General features: G+C 38.4%; 1 protein-coding gene across 5 annotated transcripts in view; it reads right to left on the bottom strand.

Moving 5' to 3' along the window:
* Positions 1-27351, bottom strand: part of LOC121866311 (synapse-associated protein 1-like) — an 89480-nt gene that overhangs the window by 10596 nt on the left and 51533 nt on the right. For 2 of the 5 annotated variants that reach the window (XM_042365931.1, XM_042365928.1), the window contains exon 5: positions 611-4417. The exons of 1 other annotated variant lie outside the window; for it this stretch is intronic. In XM_042365931.1, coding sequence (XP_042221865.1) covers positions 4269-4417 — 149 coding nt within the window. In that variant the 3' untranslated portion in view covers positions 611-4268. Of the gene's footprint in view, positions 1-610; positions 4418-7819; positions 8029-27351 lie in introns of those variants that run through there. 2 more of the 5 variants (XM_042365932.1, XM_042365929.1) reach the window with 2 other exon arrangements.

Raw genomic sequence — 27351 nt, forward strand, 5'->3', positions numbered from 1 at the left:
AATGTAACTTGATGAGGGAGAAGGGTGATTTTGAGGTTGATAACATCGAGCTTCTCTTCAAGTGTTATATCCTTTCTTTTACGATAATCACCGGGAATTCTATCACCAGAACGCTTCTTGGAGATATTCTTCTTTACCATATTCACAGTTAATACCACAAAATTGGAGAAATAGTAAGCAAAAATCGCGTTATAGCAAACAAGCGTTCGCGTCATACAAATATCGTTCCTAATTCATAAATCGCGTTAGAGCAAATTCGTGTTATCAAAACACGAGTTATAGCAGAACTCACTGTACCTAGAAGTGCTCTGCACCAATTGTTCCGGTTAATGGAGATATCACTATTATTATTATTATTATTATTATTATTATTATTATTATTAAAAATTCGGATTCAAGAGTTGATACTCCTGGGGTTCACACCACAGTTGGAAGTGGAAGAGGCTGTACAAGAATGTAAGGAGACTTATTTGGCCAGGTTGATGGAGGAGATTAAGGCAATAATACACAGCAGTACTGAATGTCACATAGTTTTTGAGTAAGGAGAGTGGACTTTCTTGAAGGATAAGCAAGTAAAGTTAAAATTACTAAGGGCAATAAAAGCACTATGTAGTTAATCCATTTTACTGGGCACAGGTACCATAGTATAACATAGTAAGGGACAACATTTCTACATCACATGGCAGAGGACAGCTGCCAAACAATGAACAAACATACATACAAACAAACCATCACACAACATCCGTCTAGCTACATGTTGAGGCACCTTCCATACTGTCACAGTGCAGGAAGATGGTGCAGTGTGCCAGGGGAGGTGTGGTCACTCTCAGCTTCTTCACATCTTGATGGGGTCTTATGGGTTTTTAAAGTGTTTTCTTATATTCTCAAACATTAACAGTGACATTAATATTTCTATGAACATTTCATGGATTCCATTTTTTTACACTGAAAATACATCATTTCTGCAGAGTAATAACTGTATATATTATATTATAGTGTATATATATATATATATATATATATATATATATATATATATATATATATATATATATATATATATATATATATATATATATATATATATATATATATATATATATATATACCTGTATATATATAAAACTAGGATAAAATACAGCTGTAGCTTTACAACAACTTTAAATAACTGTAGCTGCAGTAAAATTTTACCGGCATCACTTTTTCACAAAATAAACATTAATCCTAATGAGGTAATAACATATACTCCAGAAATATAGAGGCAGAGAACCACTGAGGCTGATCACTATCATACAGTATAAAGCTTTATGGCCAACAATTTATGAAGAAGCTGAAGAAGGGCCCAGTGTCCAGGCGGTTTGTTTACAATCGTACATAATTCAAAGTCGTCTGTGCCCAAGTTATCCCAAGGAAGCGTCTCGTTTCAGTTCAAGCATAAGCCTACAGACAACTTAAGAGGTACTTTAATGATTGTTTGCTGCCTACTGGCCTGAGACCCTTAAAAATGACCATTGGTCCAGTGTTAAAATACAGGACATTCAAGTCCACCTTATGATGCTGCTGTTGTTGTTGTTGGTTCCATCACTCACAAAATGGAATTATGACTCACTCTTTCATACAACTTTTACATCACACATCCTGAAGGAGAGCTGTGAAGATTTTTCTAGATAGTTTATCATGAAGATTGTGAGTAAAGAGTTTTAATTCAACACCAGTAATATGCACTTATGGAGTGTTACTATCCCTAACATAAACTTGATAAATATAAAAGTAAATAAACCCTATTAAAAATATTGCAAGAACTTATCACTATCATATTATGTGATACTTTCCATTACAACTAATAAAATCCTGAAGATCAGAGAAAAAGATCAATCATAAGGAGGAGCTACATCAGCATTACTTAAATAATAACTACAGTTATTTATAAGATATTTAAGCATTCATTCAAACTAAATATATTACAAACCATAAAATAAGTATACAGTACAGTACTGTATTTCTTATACAAACTCAATAAATATTTTTTTCTGCCAAATCAAAATGACATACGTACTGTATATATTATTTATCAATATTTTCCCACATAAAGCTGTGTAAAGCAATGCAAGGTGTTACTTAGAGTCTGTCCACAGCACACTGGCCTCTTGATGTTGTTGGTGTCAGTAATTCTCCACTTCTTGCTGATTACCATCCTGGGGCGACATTCTTAAAACTGTGTTCATTAAATTTTCCTCATAACTGGAGACGTAAGAAAGTATCGTACAATCTCACCTGAACTACACGTCTTATACAATGTCCAAAATGGGATCATAACTAGACTGAGACTCAACTGAAAGTACGGTAGTTGCTTTCTCTTGTCTCTAATTACAGGAAGAATTTTAGTCAACACTTCTTTGAGAATATGGGCCCATAAAGTGGGCTGCATGAGATCTGAGGATCTGATGTGCTCATTTACACTGTGCAAAAGTTTGTTTAGAAATAACTGCTTTAGTTCTCAAAACTTCTGAAAACACACTGTCATGTAACAATGGTCATAAAAATGTCATCCAGTGTATGAGTCTCCTAAATTGAAATAAACACATAGTAAAAAACAGCAAAAGAGAACTACTTTCTTGCATAATTAAGCACAGTAAAATGTGACAGCTACCTGTGATTTCTTGCAGTATCACTGATTATGTTTATTTTTGTTGACTGCCACTGAACTGTAGAGTCAAATATGTCTTATAGAAGCCGATGGATGAAAGCTTCTAAAATCCATATCATTAATAATATCCAAATGTAAGCATTAAATCACTAGGTCACATCACATGTTGACACCGTTAAGAGCGGTAGCGTCAAGGTAGCCCGCCACTGTTTACTTAGTGCTTAACGTGCACATCATGTTGTGACTAGATCAGCCATTACGAGCCCTATGTAGAGCTGGAATCAAGTTCAGTTATCCTCTTACAAAAATTGGAAACTGAAGCTCCTACTCCAATGCATAAGGCACATAATTACAAATCTTGATAAAATTATTAAGTGTGAGAACAATTTTTGTTTATGGATGATGGAAGCAGAGACTTGTTTTTATTATTGCAATGAAAGACAATTAATTTACCAAGCAATAAAATTAAAATCATTCTACTGATTCCCAACTACAAATGAGTTTGGTTGCAGTACACCTTCAGGTAGTACAGAGTGGACGTAATATTCCTGAAGTGTGAATGTGGAGGTGTACTGTATGGGCTGAGATACATATTTACCTCCTGGTAACTTCTTCACACTGACAGCTTCTCAACTAACAAAAATGTCTTTCAAATCACCGAAGCACACACCGAAATATTTTTTATGCTTTCATTTATCAATTTGACAAATTTGTCAGTGCAGATTATCATAACCTTCTTTATTAACTTGTTTATATTTGATCAGTCTTTTATTTCATAAAAAATTCATCAACAACAATATTGTTGTTCATCCTCCAGGTCTGGTGTTCCACTAAATGTGTTCATCTGTCCTTGAGCTCCATTCGTCTCATTGATTTTTAGGTCCAGTTTTCACAAGGCAACAATACCTTGACTTCAAATGTCTTATTCATGGAGTGTGGGTAGTGCGGCCTTGTATCAAACCAATGAGAGGATGGAGGTACTAGGAATGTAAACTGATACTAATGTTACATGACTTATATCTGTTAGGATCATTTTCTGTTTTTAACATAAGAAAATGAGCTTTACAGAACAAAGGTCTAAAGCTAAAGAGGCCGTATCCAATTATACACTCTTGTTTCTTATTTTATCTGCATATATGCTGGGTATTATTAAGTGGAAGATGACGAGAATGGCAATTGTTAAACATTATTCTTAGAATTTCCCATCATTAGCCTCAAAGGAATTTAGGACTGATCACAATTACAGAGTACAATAAATATTTTCATCCTTTAACCATACAAGGCAATCACTCTTACTGTTAAGTGTAAAAGATAAATGCTTCAGTAACAATCACAATATACTTTTAATTGTTAAGTAAATGTCGTATTCATAACTGATAACTTGACCCAGTCTTACTTCTTTCAACTGTGGGATGCTGTTTTCATATTTACATCTTAATTCACATAAGACATATTTAACTTCTTAATCACTGGTATAAAACATGAATAGCCTTTGATTTTAAACAGCTAGTCATACATCTCTGTTGTTTCAGTTATGACCCAAATATTACCTTATTCCTAAAGAGTCTAAGTACTGTATCTGAATATATAAACATTGGATCTCTGCAATTTAGGTTAATAATTATCGGAGATCTCCAGAGTCTTCGTCGTCGATCATATTTTGAATCTCTTCTTCCCACTTTTCGTTGTCCTTTCCAGCTCCACCCACCACCTCGTACTCGCCCAGCTCCTCTCCAAGTTCTTCACGGAGCTCCTTCTCCCAGTCCTCCTCTGGCACAACAACAAACAACGTCAACAACATTGGCTCACTGACCCCGACTTTTGGCTCACACATGGGATTAAAGTGTTTCTTAAAAGACAAACTCCTGCACTAAAACTGTTCAACTGTCACATACAGTGTGTTCTCTTCTGCACTAAAAACATGGTGAGTAAGGATACCATTCACTATACCCCTTCTACATTAACCTAGCCAGTAAGCCACGCCCCTCGTCTATAGCTACAAATTGCTGATTGGTTCTACCTCCCCCCAGAATGCTCGTATATAAGTGCGTATTTATATCAACCTTTTATGATATACAGGCAATCCCCGACTTACGACAGGGTTAGGGACCCAAATCCAGGTCGTAAGTCGAATTGGTCGTAAGTCAAAAATGCTTAAATAATACATAGAAAATCTAAAATGGGTGTCTCTTTTTCTTATCAGCACCACAAAACTCTCATTTTTAAGCTTGCCAGCCATTTTAAAGGGAATTACAAACGAAAATTTTTTCAGTACACAGCGTAATCACTAACGTCGGGACTCGAAAATACGTAATTTGACAAAATTTTGGTACGACTGAGGCGGTCGTATGTCCAGGTTGTAAATGCGGGTGGTCGTAAGTCGAGTAGGTCGTAAGTCGGGGAGGAGCTGTATACAGGTACTCCTCGACTTACGACCACCCGCACTTACAACCTGCCTCAGTCGTACCAAAATTTTGTCAAATTACGTATTTTCGAGTCCCAACGTCATTACAGACAAAATTTCCGTTTGTAATTCACTTTAAAATGGCTGGCAAGCTTAAAAGTGAGTTTTGTGGTGCTGATAAGAAAAAGAGACACCCATTTTAGATTTTCTATGTATTATTTAAGCATTTTCGACTTACGACCTGGATTTGGGTCCCTAACCCCGTCGTAAGTCGGGGAGGAGCTGTATTTTTAATTTTCAAACATCCTCTCTTTAGTGCTAATGCCTTGGAATCATTTGTATTTTGACAGTCCAGATATTTAACATTATTTTAGATAATAACAGACCTGTTCACCAATAATTGTGAACAAATTTAGTTTGAATTTTCTATAAACCAATCAGCTATTGGTATAGAAGAGGGGTGTGGCTTATGGGCCAGGTTAGCGTGGAAATAATATAGTTCACTTTTCTCCACACAACTTTCAGTGATTGTTCATGTACAGAAAGACTAATTTGATTATTGTCTTCAATATTTTTTTTTATTAAATACTGTACACTGTACTGTATATGACAAATATTGAGCATAAGCTCTTTCATCTTATATTTCCTTGCTCATTAATACAATACAATCACTCATTAATGTAATGTACAGTCTGCTAATTCCTTTACTTTAAATAAAGATTAAGATGCAATTTTCTTCCATATATTATATTATATTATATTATATTATATTATATTATATTATATTATATTATATTATATTATATTATATTATATTATATTGTCTTCCAAGTTTAAAATATATTTTAAATTGATCAACGTGGGTTTAAGTTTTGCATTAAACTGAAGGAATTATTTTGTTCATTCTTACACTTTAATGCATGCTGGCCAAAATAGAATAACCCACACTCTCCCTTATTTATAATGTATAAAACTTGAAGTCATCTCATGTTGAAGGTCCTACCAGAGGACTGATTCAGTGGTACAACTACTCATTACTAACATCATCTTATCCAAAGGTTAATTTTTCCCATGAGCTATGAGCCATAAGTGGGGAAGATGTGGATCCATACGAAAGCTTGTCAAGACTTAATTTGGTAAACTGATTAAAATGGAACAAGTAATGTAGTAGTGGGATTTCACAGCCGTGTAAAGTATAAATTCGCAAAAAAAAACAGCACTTAATCCCGTCCTTATATTTATGCTCTGAGTTTAAGGACTTGACAGATATATTTTTGGCTAAAGGTGTCATATATGTTCCATTTTGAGTCAGTTGTCTTAATAGTATCAAGCTGTGCAATTTAATAATAAGTGAGGTGAAAACTATTGACAACACATTTGCTTTACAAAGGTAGAAACTTGTGAAGCATAACAAGCAAGAGAAAATGTTCAATATATGTCAGGAGTAAGAGTTCATGGTACAGTATGTGTGTCAATGAAGTACCACTAAAAGATACATAAACAGGACTTCTCATTAATTCATTTCAATGTACTTATTTGTCTTAGCTGACCAAATGCTGAATTGGGAAAGTTTAGCAGTGCATAAAACACAAAACATGAATGTTGTATTGTATATGTTATACTGTGAAACAATTATTTGACATAAAACAATTTCATGTATGGTATTACCATGAGAGAAAACATCAACTCCAATTTCATTATTAATTCACTTTTCAGGAGCAGTGAACAGTATAACCAACTGGAATAACTAGTACTGAGTTAAAAAAAATACATAAATTAATCACAATATTATTCTCAGGAAACAGCCAAGCATATAAAAATATAATAATATGACACATCACAAGAGATAAAATACATCAAGTGATGAGATGGATGCAAATAATGACACTCATCAACACACCACTGACTCAAGCCAAACTATAGCATGCAGCAACATCTTGATTACTAATATATTTCTACACATATTCATTAATTTACATCACTCTATAGAGCAACACAAAACTTCATAAAATACCTGTGAAATTAGGCCCCTTGTATATACCTGTACAATATACATGAGTACATAACTACTACAATATAATCACAAAATAAAATTATTCACTCATGCACAGTGAAAGTTTTTACTAAAACAGTAATTAAAAAATATAAAACAAGGTTATGGGATAGATGACTACCGTATTTAACTGTTCTAATTATATCCTGGTCATCAAAACTTGTAAACATCTGTTAAAAAACAACTGGGGAAAATGTCAAGACAGTGGCTGAGCATCTATCCCAGCATGCTATATGTACACGACCATTCAACTACCCCAGTATAACATCTACATGCTCTTGCGCAAAAAACCAAGAAGTGCCAGTGGGACAAAAGGAGGATCGAGCGAACTGTCTCGACTCTTAGGAGCGCGGAGGGCTGGCTGAAACGAGACAACAACGACGACACTGTTATCAACCCTACACTTGACCTAGAATCTATGGGCAGGAGAGCATCACCTTAAGCTAGGATGTCCACCAAATATATATACATAATTATGGGTCCCCCTTTGACACCATCAAATGATTAATATTACATAATAGTTTATTATAAAAAATAAATAAACATCCAAATTTGTCATTTGAATTAAGATGAGGCATGAAAACTTCAATATGTGAGTTGAGATGTGTGAAGGGTTATACCCAGGTGGACATCCTGAACAAGCTAAGGCCCTCCTAGAGCAACATCCACTGCCTACACACTTGAGCACTCACTCATACTGACCCCTTGAGATGGAGCAGCCCTCACCAAAGGAAGTGTTAGAGTTTAACCTACAAACACACAGAAAACATAGTGTTAGACAGTCTACTCTAGTTTCAGTGAGTAGATAATTCAGATATTAGTGGCATTTAGACTAATGTAATTACAGGGCTTAAATACTTGGGTTAGTAGCAAGAGATAGTGTGTTGTGATGCTTGAGACCTCCACAAGAGCTTCTTGTAGTGACTATGAGGTAAGTAAACACAAAACAACCCACTCTTAAAACTAACTTGCCACATACAATAAATAAATCAGTATATATATATATATATATATATATATATATATATATATATATATATATATATATATATATATATATATATATATATATATATATATATATATATATATATATATATATATATATATATATATATATATATATATATATATATATATATATATATATATATATATATATATACTGTATATATATATATATAATTTTTTTTTTTTTTTTTTTTTTTAAACTTGTGAGTAATGGAGACTTATGACCAGTACAGTACAGTACAGTACAGTGCAGTACAGGCATCCCTCGGGTTACAGAAAGGTTTTGTTCCTGAAAATCTTTCCACAACATGATATTCCATGAGATGCGTTCCTGCAGAAAATTTTTGAAGCCCAAAAACGTGACACAAGCAGACATATGTATGAAATCAGTTGGTTTTAACCACATACAATGAGTCACTCATGATGTAACACGATAATATATGAACATATCACTAAATTTTTACTTACCAGAAATGATGTTGAGTACTGCAGCAGGTGGTGAGGTGAGGAGGTGGGATCAGAGTTACTGGGAGTTACCTCCTTAAAACATCAAGTTTATAGTCCAATATAATTCCTTTATGGAATCTTTCATCACCACTGCTTTCACATGAACTTGATGGTCTTTTTCCACTCATCCTGAATAAGGGTACATAGTAACAGACGCATAACTGAACACCAACTGGGAAAAATTTCAAAGTGAGCAGCACCATTGTTGATGTGGTTCCTATTAGGTGGAGAGGTAGGAGAGGTGAGCCAGAACTCACACGAAATAAATTTTAGAATTTCAGTGAAAAGTTTTGTTCAATATTGTGATTTTTTTTATTTTTTTATTTTTTTAATCTTAATAACTTAACCATAATTCCGTACGGGTAAATACAGTCCTGAACACAGATGCACAACTGAGCACAAACTGGATGAAAGAATTCTAACTGAGCAGAGCCATTGTTGTGGTGGCTGGGGAGGTGAGCAGCCTTGTGGCCAACACAGAAAATCCACACACAATATTTTTTTAATTTAGTATAAATTGGGGTCAAAAAGAGCACATTTTTCTTTATTTACCAAAATTTCATAAGGGCAAATTTGTTTTCCGTTGCCCAAAATTCAGATCATACAGTAATTTCAAAATTCCGTAAGGGCAAAATTCCATAACCATGGATTCTGTAACGAGGGGGATGTCTGTATACAGTATAGTAGACTCGCAACTTACACGGGGGTTACATTCGTGGGACTTTGCGTAAAGCCAAAAAAATGTGTAAAGTCAGAAACACTCTTGAAAATCCCTATATCGCCTTTAAATCAATATATATATACAGTCATGCGCCGGTTAACGTCCGACCGAACAACGTCCGTGCCCCCCACCCACCCCCCCAAAAAAAACGTGACGCCTGCTGGACCACCATTCCATGACCCCCTGACGGAGACACGATGATCCTCCCCATACTGGTCAGATATTATGTGTTAAAGGAATATGCTTCCTTACTAAGGCTTTTTTTAAGCATTTCCCTACAGGTGAAATGTTAACCTACATCTATTGAGGATAAAATCTTTCACCTACAAATTGACAATAACACATTTGCTGTAATCAGACATATCTAGTTGCCTCAACAATTGCAACCCCAGTTGCAGTGGGGTTGCAATTTCAAATTCTGTGGCTTCACTAAAAATAGTAAAGTTTCTGGTGTACTCTAAGATTAAGAGAGAAAACGGAGGACTCAGGCGTCCTGATGTGAGAGAAAACGGACTCATATGACGGGGGACCAAATAAAAAAAGCATAGCTACATGTTTTGTGGACTACAGTATTGAGCATACCCTTTTCATCACTTTGTAATAAACTTAGCCATGCCTATGTGTGTTTATGATATTTAACATAACATTATATATATATTTAGTGGGTATAAATGGTGGTAAAATGGAAAACTTGCGGTTGGGTCTTGGGTGCCTGAACCAATTAGAATAAATCCCATAGGTTCTGTACATTCGTTATCAGCGGGGTCCCAATTAGGCGCGATAACCAAGGGATGACTGTACTGTACTGTATATACTTGTGACACTGGCCAGTTGCTTCTGGTGTTATGGTACAGGGGTACCAAGTGACAGCACTAGGATCCCGCTTCCTCCATCAAGGAATAAACAATTAAAATTTAAATTGAAAAAAAAAACATTCAAATAAATTACTATCTTACAAGAATCCCTCCAATGTAAGTTATATTCACCCAGGTCGTTTGGGTGGAAAATTATGAGAAGAGCTTAGTCACTCTTAAGCAATGATAAATAAACACGCAGGCAGGCCTTCAGCGCCAACTGTCAAATCTTATCTCAAATAAATAAACAAACAAACGGCAGACATTCTGTCACCTCACCTCCCGCCCCCTCCCTCCCAGACAAAAGATTGGTGATTTCTTTGTTTATTTTATATAATATCTCAGACTAAAGTTAGGATAATATAATTTGCATTGCTGAAATCCTTGCAAGACAGAGATTAATTTAAATATAAGCATCATATATTTTGCTCAAGATATAAAAAATGTAGTACATTAGTGTACAATACTGTAGTACATTTTATAAAAAGTTTTTCAACTGTATTTTTGGGTAGATTTACATAAATTTCTTCATTTATTTTCATCCATTTACATGCACACACCATACTAAAAGAAACGTAAAATAAATTAGTGCAAAGCTGGAGTGCACATGTACTAATTTGATTACGGTACTAAAATTGTTATGTCTAGTGCGAATTACAACATGTTTATATTCAAATAAATCAGTATCTTACAAGAATCCCAGCTATGTTAATTATATTTTCCTAGGTCATATCACTGGCATTTTAAAAGGAAAGAAGCTTAGTAGGACTGTTAAATAAACACACAGAGACCTTCACCTCAAACTTATCACCTCAACCCCCCCAACCCCTCGCTGGGTGGCGGAGCCATCAGTCCCTCCCCCCAGCCAGGCTTTTAGGCTTACAGTTTTTATCTTATATAATATCTCAGACTAAAGTTAGGAGATTATAATTTGCATTGCTGGAATCCTTGCAAGACAGCCAATAATTTGAATATAAACGTCATATATTTTGCTCAAGAGATAAAAATTGTTGTACATTAGTGTACAGTACTGTAGTACATTTTATAAAAAAGTTTTTCAACTGTATTTTTGGGTAGATTTACATAGATTTCTTAGTGCAAAGCTGGAGTGCACATGTACTAATTTGATTACGGTACTAAAATTGTTTTGTCTAGTGCAAATTATAGCATGTTTATATTCAAATTAATCAGTATCTTACAAGAATCCCAGCTATGTTAATTATATTCACCCAGGTCATTTCACTGGCTTTTTATAAGAGAGAAGCTTAGTCACCTAAGAACTGATAAATATACACGCGTTAGACCTGGGCCTGTGCCAACTGTCAAACGTACTACCTCCCCTCCCCCCACGCCCCCTCGCTCGCTCCCACCCTCTCTCCCATCTGTTCGGCGTTGCTGGAGTCCTTGTAAAACAGTGAATAATTTTAACATAAACGTCATGTATTTTGCACAAGAGATAAAAATTAATCACCTGTATCACATTACAGTAGTGATTTAACAGTAAAAGTGTATATGTACGTATATAGTATTCCACATACACGTAAGTATAAATAAAAAGTTTATGTGATGATCAGACAACGTCCATTTCGGTTAACGTCACGTTTCCAAGAACATGTCTAGGACGTTAACCGGCGCATGACTGGATATATATATATATATATATATATATATATATATATATATATATATATATATATATATATATATATATATATATATATATATATATATATATATATACTCACAGTATATAGTGCTGTGGAAAGTTTGTACTCATAAGAAGGTTAATGGTGTGGTCAATATATAATTAACACTTCATTATTATGATCATTCAAAGTAAAAATGTTTGTTAGATAATTCAGAAAGTGAACAACATGTTAGTCCAGTCCGAGTGATGCAGAACAGACCTTCATCGTCATAAAAGTTAAAACATGTAGATCTGTAGACCTGTAGATCTGGAAACAAAGGCAGTACACCCAAGTCATTTTAATGCTACACCCATCAATGAAAATACAGATTTATGAACTATGTCTATTTTTTCAAAGAATAATCATATAAGTAAATGAATTTACTGTTCAGCTTATTAAGCATTTCAACTGTTTATTCTTTGAGACATTTAATTACAATGGACAGCCCTTCCAATCATTCTGTATCAAGAGTTAGCAAACATTCATAATACTGTACATAATCAAGGGGGTTTGTGCTAATAAATCTTAACCAGTTTATTCCATTCCTAACTAAATCTAACTAACACTGTGTCTCTTTCTAAGCCAATCTTTTAGATGAGTTTATATGACAATACTTGAAATTCAGGGTCGAGAGAATCAAGTAAACATAGATGTTAATGTCTTACACTACAATATCTATCAACCAAAAATATATTTTATGACATACTAATATATTTAACAAAAGATTTCATTGAAACTCCCGTTCTGCAGTCGCTTACGCTCCAGCCCAGACGAGTTATTGTGTCAGCACAAACTCCGCTTATTTCCCTGTTGGGCGCTGAAATACTTTTGCACTTCACTTGTGTGGGGGAAGTCTGAATCTCAGCCTAAATTCCGGCTCCTTTGTTTACTGGACAGGAATACTGAAGTCACCGATGCTTGATTTATGACTGACGCTGGGTCAAGTGTTAGTTTTCAAGGCGTCTTAGTTCCTGTCTGGTTAACTATGTACTCTTTCTTTATTACCTGTACTGATCATAAATTCCCTTAAAAATGACTTAAATGATAACGCTGGGTTTCAGAGTGCTAAAGCTGGTACAAGGACAGTTAGTAAACAAAGTGTATGACCAGTATGGCTTAGAACACACACACGCACGCACGCACGCACGCACGCACGCACGCACGCACGCACGCACGCACGCACGCACGCACACACACACACACACACACACACACACACACACACACACACACACACACACACACACACACACACACACACACACACACACACACACACACACACACACACACACACACACACACACACACACACACACACACACACACACACACACACACACACACACACACACACACACACACACACACACACACACACACACACACACACACACACACACACACACACACACACACACACACACACACACACACACACACACACACACACACACACACACACACACACACACACACACACACACACACACACACACACACACACACACACACACACACACACACACACACACACACACACACACACACACACACACACACACACACACACACACACACACACACACACACACACACACACACACACACACACACACACACACACACACACACACACACACACACACACACACACACACACACACACACACACACACACACACACACACACACACACACACACACACACACACACACACACACACACACACACACACACACACACACACACACACACACACACACACACACACACACACACACACACACACACACACACACACACACACACACACACACACACACACACACACACACACACACACACACACACACACACACACACACACACACACACACACACATACATACATACATACATACATACATACATACATACATACATACATACATATACATATATATATATATATATATATATATATATATATATATATATATATATATATATATATACATATATATATACAGCAATACCCCGATTTACGCGGTCAATTGAACCCGTGGAGTAGCACGTAACAAGAGAAACGCGTAAATGGAATAACAGAATGTAAGGGCGGAAACGATCTTCCTGCTCGTTACCGCTGCTAACTCTCTCATTTGCTGGCGCGACCCCCAATTGGGGGGGGGTTGGACAGAGGTGAGAACGGCAGCTGCTACCTGTGTCACGCCAGATTCACCCCAGCCGCCATACAGTCACTATCTAGCTACCCCGCTGTTCGTCATATTCTGGCTGTGATCTCATCATAGGTCCTGGACTCGTGGGCTGTGTCCCCAGAGCTTCACCTATCGACTGTCAATTCTCTGGTCATCTACCACTACCACATACCACGACCGTCAGTTCATCTCATTCCGTCTGTGCCCTGGTGTTCTCCTGCCATTTCAAGACAATCGGCCGCTGTCGCTCGAGTGTGGAGTTGAAGTGGACGCTTCCCTGCCCTGAGTGTGCATCACCATGTTCCAGAACCTTCCCCCAGGGCCACTGCCGTAGGAAATATCTGCTCATTGTTTACTTCTATGGTTGTTTGATTCCATTAATTGCTGATTCCCCTTTATTGTTCGATTCTATCAATTGCTGACTCCCATTAATTGTTTGATTCCTTTAATTGTTTGCTTCCCTTAATTGAATAACTCCATTAACTATTGACTGCATTAATTGTTTGACTCCCATAATTATTTGATGTTTGTTGAGTGGTGTCAGAGTTTTGTGTTATATGTTTTATAGTAAAGAGATGTCAATCTTAAACGATTGTTTGCCATTCCTCAGAAATCCATGGTCCTTGACTTTCCTTTATTAAGAGCCTGATTAGTCTGGTAAGGGATTACTATCCCTAATTCCCAGGCCTTTACACAGAACATATGGGATTAATTGAAATAGAGACCGGGCCAACTCCCAAACTCCACATTTTTCCGACACAATACCTACGTTGTAGTAAAAATAACATTTTAATTTTATGATGGTATGCACACACAATTAAATTTTAAGAGAAATACAGTCTCCAGGTTAATGTCCATTCAAGTAATGGACTCAACTCCCTCCCCCTCTTCTCACACTGCTGGCTCCTCCCTCTCTGAGAAATGTTTGGGGGAAAACACTAGATTTTAAGGTATAGTAATAAATAATACCTCAAACTAAAGTTAGGATAATATAATTGACATTGCTGGATTCCTTGCAAGACCAGGAATATTTTGAATATACACGTCATATATTTTGCACAAAAGATAACATATTTGCTCTGAGTAAACAAAAATACTTACATTAGATCTAAAATTTGTATGTCTAATGCAAAATCTATGATGTTTATATACAAAATGATCATCAAATTGTAAGAATTCCAGCAATGTAAATTATATTCTGGCTGGGTAATTTGTATGAATTTTATGAGCTAAAACAAATATCTTCAATAAATGAAAAAAATATACTTCACCATAACACTATCTGTCAATCAAAATACCCCACCTCCAGCTCCCCCCCTCTTCCCACGATCGCTGGGTCCCTCCCTCCCTCCCTACCCCCCACCTTCCCTCCCTACCAGAGAAATGTTTGGGAGAAAACAGTATACAGGTGCTCCCAACTTATGACGGGGTTAGGGACCCAAATCCAGGTCGTAAGTCCGACATGGTCGTAAGTCCGACATGGTCGTAAGTCCGACATAGATAAAAAAAATAAAAAATAAAAAAATAAATATATAAAATTTTTTTTTTTTTTTTTTAATTAAAAATCTACAATGAAATACAGTACAGTACACTAAACGTAATAAATAATGAGGAATGGATACAGTGTGACTGAGCACATACCTTAAATGTAGTCAGCTGAATGCACACAGGGCCCCCATAATTTTCTATTTACAGGATACAGTCAACCCTCACTTTACGCGGTTAATTCAACCCACAGGGTACCGCGGAAAGTGAGACACGCGTAAAGTGAACAACATAACATATGGGATTAATTGAAATAGAGACCGGGCCGACCCCCAAACTCCACTTTTTGACGACACACAACTATGTTGTAGTAAAAATATTATCTTAACTTTATGATGGTATGCACACACAATTAATAATTAAGAGAAATATCAATAATATTAGGTTTTTTAACACAAACATCAGTAGAAAAGATGGCTAGGCACACGGGGATGGGCGGTTGGTTCCGAGGCAGAGGGCAGATTATTGGCCCTCACCTGTATCACTTGTATCAATTGTATCACTATCCACCACAGAGGCTTGCAGGGCCTCTTTGTCAAACCCCTCAAAGTCCATATAAGTCCATATCCTCACTATAATTATCACTGACTTGGGCCGGCTGTGGTAGGTGGCGGGTGAAGAACTTGGTAATGTTTTGATGACTGGGCGACCTTGTGCGCACCATGCTCGCGCAGCTTACACAACATGGCGGATGGCGGGAGGTTTGGATCCAAAAATGGCGCGGCTCGCCAGCCGCTCTCCGCGTAAAGGGGTACACGCACCGCGGAATGTGAGCATTCCTGTTTCGGCAAGGTACCGCGTAAACGTGGAAACGCGGAATGTGAGACCGCGTAAAGCGAGGGTTGACTGTACGTGGAAACTATAATATTTGGAAGAAGCAGAAGAGGAGACATGGCTGGGTGGGTCATCAATGTCGCTTTCTTCAGAGAGGTTTATGTGCTGTGGAAACTTGCTGGTTGAAGGTATTGGATCATCTTGAGGGAGTGAAGAGGCAGCACTGGTGGGGCGTGAGGAGACAGCACTGGGGGACTTCTTGAAATAGATGTCCAATTTAGACTGCACAGTTTGCTTTTTCTTTTCATTATAAATTTCTCTGTAGCATTCTGTCAACTTTGGCATAACGCTCAAAATTTTGATCCATGCCATCAAACATTTGCATTGCTTTATTAATTGTAGCAAATGCCTCTGCCATATGTTTCACTGAAAACTTTTTGGGGGGTGCAGATGATTCTTCTACATTTTTTCTCTCTTCTTCCTCTGCAATTTTCTGTGCATCTAGTTCAATAAGATCCTCGTTACTGAGCTCTTCTGCTACACTTTCAACCAACCGTCCAACATCTTCATTATCAATTTCTAACTCCAGCTGTTTACCTAACCCCACTATCTTGTTACTAATATCCGAAATAACTTCATTTTCATTAAATCCTTTGAAACTGTTCACATATGTTTTCAGGATTTTCTTCCATATTCCATTCATGCAATGTTTTGTAACCTGAGCCCATGACAAAACGTTGTAGTCCTTCCAAAACTCTCTGAGCGTTTTCTCACCTTCAGTAGCAGCAACAGCCTGAGCGAAGGTCGTGAGTAAATAATACGCTTTAAAGGCAACAATAGCACCTTGATCCATGGGTTGGATGACAGAGGTAGTGTTAGGTGGAATGTACACTACCTTAACATCAGGGTGCATGTCGTCCAGGTGTGGTGGGTGTCCCGGAGCATTATCCAAAATCTGTAAAATCTTGAATGGAATCTGTTGTTGCAGACAGTACTCCTTGGCTCGTGGAATGAAACAAGTCATGAACCAATCCTCAAACAGTACTAGGGTCATCCAGGCTCTCTTATTACTGTGATAAAACACTGGCAGTGTGTGCTTGCTGACATGTTTAAAAGCCCTGGGGTTCTCTGAATGATAGATCATGAAGGGCTTTAGCTTGAAACCAGCAACATTCCCCCCCAACAGAAGTGTAATTCTGTCCTTGAACGCCTTGAATCCGGGCATTGTTTTCGCCTCTTTGTGGATGTATGTCCGCTCAGGCATGCGCTTCCACAATAATCCAGTCTCATCCACATTGAATATTTGCTCAGGCAAATAATTCCCTTCCACAATCACATCATCTAACTCCTCCTTAAAAGATTCGGTAGCACCAACATCGGCACTAGCTGCCTCTCCACTCACCTTAACATTATGTAGACTGTAGCATTTTTTAAATCTATCAAACCACCCATGACTTCCTGTAAAGGTTTGATCACATTCATCTCCTGCCTGCTCCTTCAGGCTTTGGAACAGGCTTCTTGCTTTAGCCTGTATGGTAAGAAGGTTTAAGGGAAGACGCTTCTGTATCTGGTCTTCTATCCATATCACCAATAATTTTTCCATATTGTGAATAGGACCTTGTCTTCTCTTTGATATTATAGTTCCCTTTATAGGTGTTGTTCCTTTCACTACTTCACGAATACGTTCCTTGTCCTTCAGAATAGTGGATATAGTCGAGTGTGAGAAACCTAAGTCGCGTGAGATTGTTGCTACTGTTTTTCCTTTTCACCTCAAAAGTAAATTGCCTGTCTCCTTTTCTTTGGAACACCACCAGCACTCTCACTTTTACGCTTTCCAGTCATTATAAAGTCAATTAAATACGATAATAACGAAAGTTCACAGCGCGATCAGTATAAAATACGATAGCCAAACACCAACAAAGCGCTCCACTGAGTGAGTGTACCCACGAGGCAACCTGAGATGCGCCACCCTCTCGCCCGGGACGGAAACATTTCGGGATAGAAAATGCAAGCGACATTTGAAAATATTTTTGGTCACGACAGTCGCAGTCGTATGTCCTGACAGACATACTGTCAGAGCAGGTCGTAAGTACAAATGGACTTAAGTCCATGTGGTCGTAAGTCGGGGAGCACCTGTATTTACATTTTTAGTAATAAATAAAACCTCAGACTAAAGTTAGGATAATATAATTGCCATTGCTGGATTCCTTGCAAGACCAGGAATATTTTGAATATACACGTCATATATTTTGCACAAAAGATAACATATTTGCTCTGAGTAAACAAAATACTTACATTAGATCTAAAATTTGTATGTCTAATGCAAAATCTATGATATATATATTTAAAATGATCATCAAATTGTAAGAATTCCAGCAATGTAAATTATATTCTGGCTGGGTAATTTGTATGAATTTTATGAGCCACATAAAAAAATTATACTTCACCCGCATATATGAGTAGATGCACCGCGTAAAGTAGGAATTCCGGTTCTGGCAGGGTACCGAGTAAATGTAGAAACGCGTAAAAAAAAAATGCGTAAAGCGGGATATTACTGTACCTTAAAATCTAGTGTTTTCACCCAAATATTTCTCAGACGGAGGAGCCAGCGAGCGTGGGAAGAGGGAAGGGGAGTTGAGTCCATTATTTGAATGAACATTAACCTAGTGACTGTACTTCTCTTAAATATTAATTGTGTGTGCATACCATCATAAAATTAAAATGTTATTTTTACTACAATGTAGGTATTATGTCGGTATTGTGTCGGAAAAAGTGGAGTTTTGGAGTCTGCCCAGTCTCTATTTCAATTAATCCCATATATTCTGTTATTCTATTTACGCGTTTCTCGTTTTACGCGCTACTCAGCGGGTCCAATTGACCGCGTAAATTGGGATATATATATGTATGTATGTATGTATGTATGTATGTATGTATGTATGTATGTATGTATGTACGTATGTATGTATGTAAGTATATATATATATATATATATATATATATATATATATATATATATATATATATATATATATATATATATATATATATATATATATATATATATATATATATATATATATATATATATACTGTAAATATATATACAGTATTACCCCGCCTAACGCGGTTTCACTTAGCGCGTTTTACCATATACGCGGTGCCTTGCCAGAGCTGAACTTTCACTTAACGTTGGTTTTTTCCACATATACGCGGTGAGTGTCCGGCTCGAGAGCTATTTTTAGATTCGCCCCACCCCCCACCCTGCCTGTTTTAGCTCATAAAATTCATACAAATTACCCAGCCAGAATATAATTTACATTGCTGGAATTCTTACAATTTGGTGATCATTTTGAATATAAACATCATAGATTTTGCATTAGACATACAAATTTTAGATATAAAGTTTATTCTGAGTAAATATGTTATTTTTTGTGCAAAATATATGACATTTGTATTCAAAATATTCCTGGGCTTTCAAGGAATCCAGCAATGTCAATTATATTATCCTAACTTTAGTTTGAGGTATTATTTATTACTAAAAAGGTAAATATTCTGGTTGTCCCACACATCTGGTGAGACGGTTGGTGGGGGGTGGGAGGGACCGACCATCTGTTACAGTGAAGAATATTTTTTTTTTTTATTAACTGAAGATATTTGTTTTAGCTCATAAAATTCATACAAATTACACGGTCAGAATATAATTTACATTGCTGGAATTCTTATAATTTGATGATCATTTTGAATATAAACATCATAGATTTTGCATTAGACATACAAATTTTAGATATAAAGTTTATTCTGAGTAAATATGTTATTTTTTGTGCAAAATATATGACATTTATATTCAAAATATTCCTGGTCTTACAAGGAATCCAGCAATGTCAATTGTATTATCCTAACTTTAGTTTGAGGTATTTTTATTAAAATTTAGTGGTTTTCCCCAAAAAAATTCTCAAGAGAGGGAAGAGCCAGCAGTGTAGTGTGAGAAGAGGGGAAGGGAGTTGAGTCCATTATTTGAATGGACATTAACTTGGCGACTGTATTTCTCTATTTCTCTTAAGTATTAATTGTGTGCATGTACCATCATAAAATTAAGATGTTATTTTTACTACAACATAGGTATGTGTCGTCAAAAAGTGGAGTTTGGGGGTCGGGCCGGTTTCTATTGGAATTAATCCCATATGTTCTGTTGTTCACTTAACGCGGTAACCTCTGGGTTTTATTGACCGCGTTAAGTGGGGTACAACTGTATATATACAGTCAACCCTCGCTTTACGCGGTCCCACATTCCGCGTTTCCACGTTTACGCGGTACCCTGCCGAAACCGAGATGCTCACATTCCTCGGTGCGTGTACCCCTTTACGTGGAGAGTGTCTGGCTCGACGCTATTTTTAGATTCGCCCCTCCCGCCTGCTCCCGCCTGGGAAATCCGCGCGGTAAGGTTGCGCAGTGCATGTCTCTGTTGCGTTATCAGTGACGTCATATGACGTGTCGGACTGTGATTGGCCATGCATCCCTACCTCCCTCCGCTGCTAGCTGTAATTGGTTTAAAGTAATATGACATGTCCACCCGGGGGAAGGAGGGAGGGAGGAAAGACGACGCTTGACCTAGTCGCAGCAGTTTCATCCCTCCAGGCCACACCGTGCATCCATTGTTCTGTAAAATGGCTTCCGCCGGACCACCGCCCCCAGAGAGAAACCTTTCCTTACCTGGACCCAGCCGCCCTAAGCCAAAGAAGACTCGACGTTCCTTAAGCTATGAGGTGAAGTACAAGATCATCCAAGAGTTGGAGAAAGGAACAAGACAGGTTGATTTGGCGCGCCAGCATGGTGTGAACGAATCTACGATCCGGACGATAAAGAAGGATGCAGCCAAGATAAAGGAGCACATGAACATCACAAAGTCTACAGGTGCTTCTATGATCAAGTATTTCCACAACCAGGTGCTTCTCAAGACGGAAAAATTACTTGTGAGCTACTTGGTGCGTCAGGCGCGACGGAACATAGCGATGGACACGCGCTCTGTTAAGGAGTACGCACGTAAACTGTATGCTGCAGTGTCACGAAAGATGGGAATTACAGAGCCCAAACCCTTCAATGCTTCCTCTGGGTGGTTACAGAGGTTTAAGAAGAGGAACAAGATCACCAATATCAACATTGGTGGTGAAGAAGCTAGTGCTGACTGTATTGCGGCGAGGGAATTTCCTCCGTTTTTACATGAGATTATGGAGGAAGGACAGTACACCGACGACCAGGTGTTTAACATGGACGAATCTGGTCTTTGTTTGGAAAAAGCTACCTTCCAAGACCTTCATTGTGAAGAATGCCAGCAAGATTCGGGGCCGGAAGTTGCAGAAGGAGCGCATCACCGTCCTGTTTACCACCAATGCCTCCGGTACCTGTAAGCTCAAGTTATCGGTGATCCACACAGCACGCAAGCCGCACGCCTACAAGAGCATGGACATGACCAAGCTAAATGTCCACTGGCTGACCGCACGTAAGGCGTGGATGTTCTCTACACTGTCCCTCTCCTGGTTTGATGACTGTTTCGTTCCCGATGTGAAGAAATTCTGTGAGCAACAGAATGTGCCATTCAAGATTTTGTTGCTGCTGGACAACGCACCAGGACACTCGCCCCTACTGTTAGATCATCAACCCAACGTAAAAGTGGTCTTCCTTCCTCCCAACACTACGTCTATATTACAGCCCATGGACCAAGAGTTAATCTGTAATGTAAAAGCTGCATTCTCTACGAAAAAATTCAAGCTCCTGAACGACTACACCAACACCAGGGAAGAGTTGCGTAACCTGAGTGACACCACCACCGATACCAAGAGCGAAGACGACGAGGATCAACAGTTGGCAGAGCAACAAGTACTTTTAAAACAATTCTGGAGAATATTCAACATCAAGAAAGCTGTGGACTTCTTGGTGGAGGCATGGGATCAGCTGTCTCTAGCAACTGTTCGTCACGCATGGAGACATGTGTTGCAAGGCATTCCGGCCGTTAGGCAGAGTCAATCTGTGACTGGTGAGGTTCAGACTGTTGCAGTAGCAGTGGACCTTGCCAGAGAAGCTGCGCAGAGTGTTACAGCTGCAGGCTTCTCCGAGACCACCAACGACGATATCCTGGAGGTGATAAGGGATCCTGATGTGACTACCGACGAGATGGTAGATGATGATGACGTCAGTGAAGAGGCAGGTGGTGCGTCATCCCAAGAAGAACGCCGCTTATCCCATAGTAATGTTAGGGGTGCCATCGAGTGTGTCGAGAAAGTCAAGCTCCTCCTTTCCGACGACCCTGACGCAAACAGGTATGAAATCTTAACTACCCAGCTGTTGCAGACTATGGAGCCCTACTTCAAGGTTTATCACGACAACATAAACACCAGCCGTCAGCAAAGCATAACAGAGTTCTTCGCACGCAACCCACCACAGCCAGCCCAAGCCAGTGATAGTGACAGAGGTAGAGGCAGTGATGATGACTATGAGGAATTTGTCAGGGAGGCCCTGACAAGTGTGGATGACAGTGATGGTGACTCACCTGAGGGCCAGTAGCCTGCCCTCTGCCTCGGAACCAGCCTCCATCCCAGTATGCCGACCCATCTCTTCTACTAACGTAAGTGTTAAAGCTAACTTTTAGTTTTCCTAACTTAACCTTTATTTTTCCTAACTTAACCTTTATTTTTCCTAACCTAACCTCTTCTATATTAATTGTGTGTGCATACCATCATAAAGTTAAGATAAAATTTTTACTACAACATAGTTGCGTGTCGTCAAAAAGTGGAGTTTGGGGGTCGGCCCGGTCTCTATTTCAATTAATCCCATATGTTATGTTGTTCACTTTACGCGTTTCTCACTTTCCGCGGTACCCTGTGGGTTGAATTAACCGCGTAAAGTGCGGGTTGACTGTAAATAAATAAATAAATAAGTATGTATGTATGTATGTATGTATGTATGCATGTATGTATGTATGTATGTATGTATGTATGTATGTATGTATGTATGTATGTATGTATGTATGTATGTATGTATGTATGCATGCATGCATACCTGGATGAAACAGGTAAGACAATAAATTACGACTGTACATTTAACATTAAAAATGCTCAAATACCTGTTGTACTGTACGTACTGTATTGCGTTGCAAGAGAAAACGGGATAAATGCGTCTGATTTTTACACAGTAGCTTTTATATTTTTATTCCGTAGTTATTTACCATACAGTGTGCTGTAATATTTTTATACTGATTTTGATACCGTATATGTATAATAGTACAGGGTGTACTATCTTCTTTTCCAACAGGTTTGTTCTGGAAAAAGGTGCCACAGCGCACTTTCATCGCCCAAGAAGAACTCCGTGCACCAGGATTCAAGGCAGCCAAGGACAGGTGCACCGTGCTATTTTGTGGCAATGCTGCGGGTCACCTCATTCGCCCAGGCTTCATATACAAGTCTAAGAAACCGTGTGCCTGGACAACGAGCGAACTGTTTCTCAACTGGTTCCACCATTGTTTCCTGCCAGAGGTTGAACGTTACCTGCACCAGAAAGGATTTGAGTTCAAGATTCTGCTAATCCTCGACAATGCTCCCGGTCATCCACAGTCAGTGGAGGTGTTGCATGAAAAGGTACAGGTGTTGTTCCTTCCACCCAACACCACTGCACTTATTCAGCCAATGGACCAGGGAGTTATCAAGACGTTCAAGGCTAACTACAGTAAACGTGTGATGGCCAGACTGCACTCAGCCTTAGACCATGACCAAAACCTGGATGTGATTCAGTACTGGAAGAGCTTCAACATTGCCAACTACGTATCTGTGGTGGCTGAATCGTTCAAGGAGATAAAGCCTGAGACAGTGAATGCCTGCTGGAAATCACTGTGGCCTGAATGTGTGAAAGATTTCACTGGATTTTCTCATGACGAAGCCATCGCAGAGGCGGTGAGAAAGACCCTGGCACTGTCAAGGAAAGTGGCTGCTGAAGGCTTCCAGGACATGGCAGAGGACGAGATTAGGGAGCTAATTGAAGAGCACGACACTGAGCTGACAGAGGAGGATCTACAGGAGTTAGTAGACTCAGTCAAGGAAGAGGAAGAGAAAGAGGATGAGGAAGAGGAAGAGCAACAAGAAATAACGTTGGAGAAGTTGGGGGAGATGACCAGGAATATTGAGGCACTGAAAAACAAGCCTATAGTATGGACCCCTCCATGGTGCGTGCCCTGAAATTCATGCGAGGGATGGATGACGTTTTTTGCTCCATTCAAAAACATCATGGAAGAAGTGAAAAGAAAGAGACGACAACTCCCCATCACCATGTTCTTTGATCGCCGAAGGAGAGATTTAACACCATCAATCACTGGCAGCAGTGAGGAAGCAGCTGAATCCACCGTCGCCCCCACTTCACCACCCGTTATGGAATTGAGTGACGATGACCCCGATGACCCCCGTCCTGTCGCCGAGGATAGGTACGGTACAGTAAAGTGAAATTTTTATCTCTTTTTTTTATAGCTTTTCTTGCTATGTTTATTGTTTGTAAAAATGCACAGCACAGCACAGTACAGTTCAGTACTGTACATAGGAAGTGGAGGTGCAGTTATTCACAAAACATTTGTGTTTGTTGTTGGCAGTAGTGACGATGTGGAGGCGGAGGGATAGAGTGGGTAGGAGTGGTGACGCTGGAGGCGGGAGCAGAGACGGGAACGAGTGGAGATACCAGCCAGAACATTACGGGTGTACAGTATTAATTGTTTTTATAGCTCTTTGCATTTTTATATTAAATATTGTACATTACGTTTCAACAAAACTACTATTTATTTCTGAGAATATGGAAATGTAATATTTTTGCTGAAATGATGTGCGTATTACAGTGGAAAGTGGGATAAAATTGTGACGAAAGCAATGACTTTCGCTTTCTTTCGTTCAAAAGATGTTACCGTAATTGCTTTTCGAATGGTTTTCAGTTGTGGGATTATGAGGCTAATGATAGGATAGAATATTATTGTAATACAGTACAGTACAACAGTTTTTTAACTGAAAACCACTCAAAAAGCGATTACGGTAAATTCTTTTGAACAACGAAAGAAAGCGAAAGTCATTGCTTTCGTCATGATTTTATCCCACTTTCCACTGTAATATGTACGTCATTTCAGCCAAAATATTACATTTCCATATTCATTCAGTCACAGTTAAGGTAAAATATACTTGTGATGTAATATTTTAATGAAAATACGGTATCGTAGTTTTCTTTTGTTTTAAATTTAATTAACAAAGATTGATGTTTCAAATGTAATGAACAAAAATTTATGTCCAGTATCTATAAATAAACTTTAATAAATGAATACTTTATGTTTTACATTGTCCTGTGCATACCATACCATGGATTTGGCTACCTTGGGCTTGCTATGAAGACGCAAGAGATCTGCCCTGGCAACTGTACCGACACTCACAGCTGGTGGTGCATTGGTGCGTCATTTCCATTGTTTACTGGTAATTACTGGTAAATATTTTTCAACCTAACGAAACTATTACCCGTTTAGAGGTCGACCCCCAATTTTTTGCCAAATAATTTGGTCTTAAAAACTCGAACTACACACAGGTATATACGGTAAATAAGGACATGGGGGGCAGGGACTTTTTAGGGGGGGGGGCAGCAAAAGTACACGGATGTAGGGTGGAAACGATCTTCTGCTCGTTACACTGCTAACTCTCTCGTTTGCTGGTGCGACCAACACTTGGGGGGTGGACAGAGGTGAGAACGGTAGCGGCTACCTGTGTCACCCACCCCAGCCACCATACAGTCACTATCTAGCTACCCCGCTGTTCGTCAAATTCTGGCTGTGATCTCATCATAGGTCCTGGACTCGTGGGCTGTGTCCCCAGACCTTCACCTATCAACTGTCAATTCTCTGGTCATCTACCACTACTGCATGCCACGACCATCAGTTCATCTCCTCCGTCTGTGCCCCGGAGTTCTCCTGCCATTTCAAGACAATCGGCCGCTGTCACTCGAGTGTGGAGTTGAATGGACGCTTCCCTACCCTGAGTGTGCATCACCGTGTTCCAGAACCTTTCCCCAGGGCCACTGCCGTAGGAAATATCTGTTCATTGTTTGATTCTTTTGTTGTCGATTCCTTTAATTGCTGACTCCCTTTCATTGTTTGATTCTATCAGTTGTCGACTCCCATTAATTGTTTGATTCAATTAATTGCTGACTCCCATTAATTGTTTGCTCCCTTTTAATTGTTTGCTTCCATTAATTGTTTGACTCCATTAACTGTTGACTGCCTTAATTGTTTGACTCCCGTAATTGTTATTTGATGTTTGTTGAGTGGTGTCAGAGTTTTGTTATATTTTTTATAGTAAAGAGATGTCAATCTCAAATGGTTGTTTGTTATTCCTCAGAAAACCATGGTCCTTGACTTTCCTTTATTAAGATCCTGATTGGTCTGGTAAGGGATTTTTATCCCTAAGTCACCAGGCCTTTACAACGGATTTTTAACATTCACGGGTACAGTACCTCTGTTACCTAACCCCCGCATATGTTAAGGGCCGACTGTAATTTATTTACAAAGCTAATGCAACAAACCCGACCTTTTTATCTTTAATAGTAAGCTCACTATGACTCAAAATGTACAATTATCTTTTGTGCTTAAAGAAAAAGTATTAATACTGTAATCTGTACTCAGCTTGGACGTGCTCACCAGAACACACAATTTACTCCACTATTACCTCATGAAATATTAATTTTTTCACAACTTTTCTTCTATCACTATTTTTTCTCAACATGTACGCTTTATAGTGGAATAAAGTCCATATTGCAATCACATGAAATAACAAAGGTATAAAGTGATGGATAAACATTTTCATTAAGTGTAAACAAAAATTTTTTGTTCTACTCGCGCTTACATATAGAAATAATTATTTTCTTGGTGATTAATCAAATAAACTTA

The sequence above is a fragment of the Homarus americanus genome, unplaced genomic scaffold (genome assembly GCF_018991925.1).
Source record: "Homarus americanus isolate GMGI-L3 unplaced genomic scaffold, GMGI_Hamer_2.0 scaffold58074, whole genome shotgun sequence".
Taxonomy (NCBI): domain Eukaryota; kingdom Metazoa; phylum Arthropoda; class Malacostraca; order Decapoda; family Nephropidae; genus Homarus; species Homarus americanus.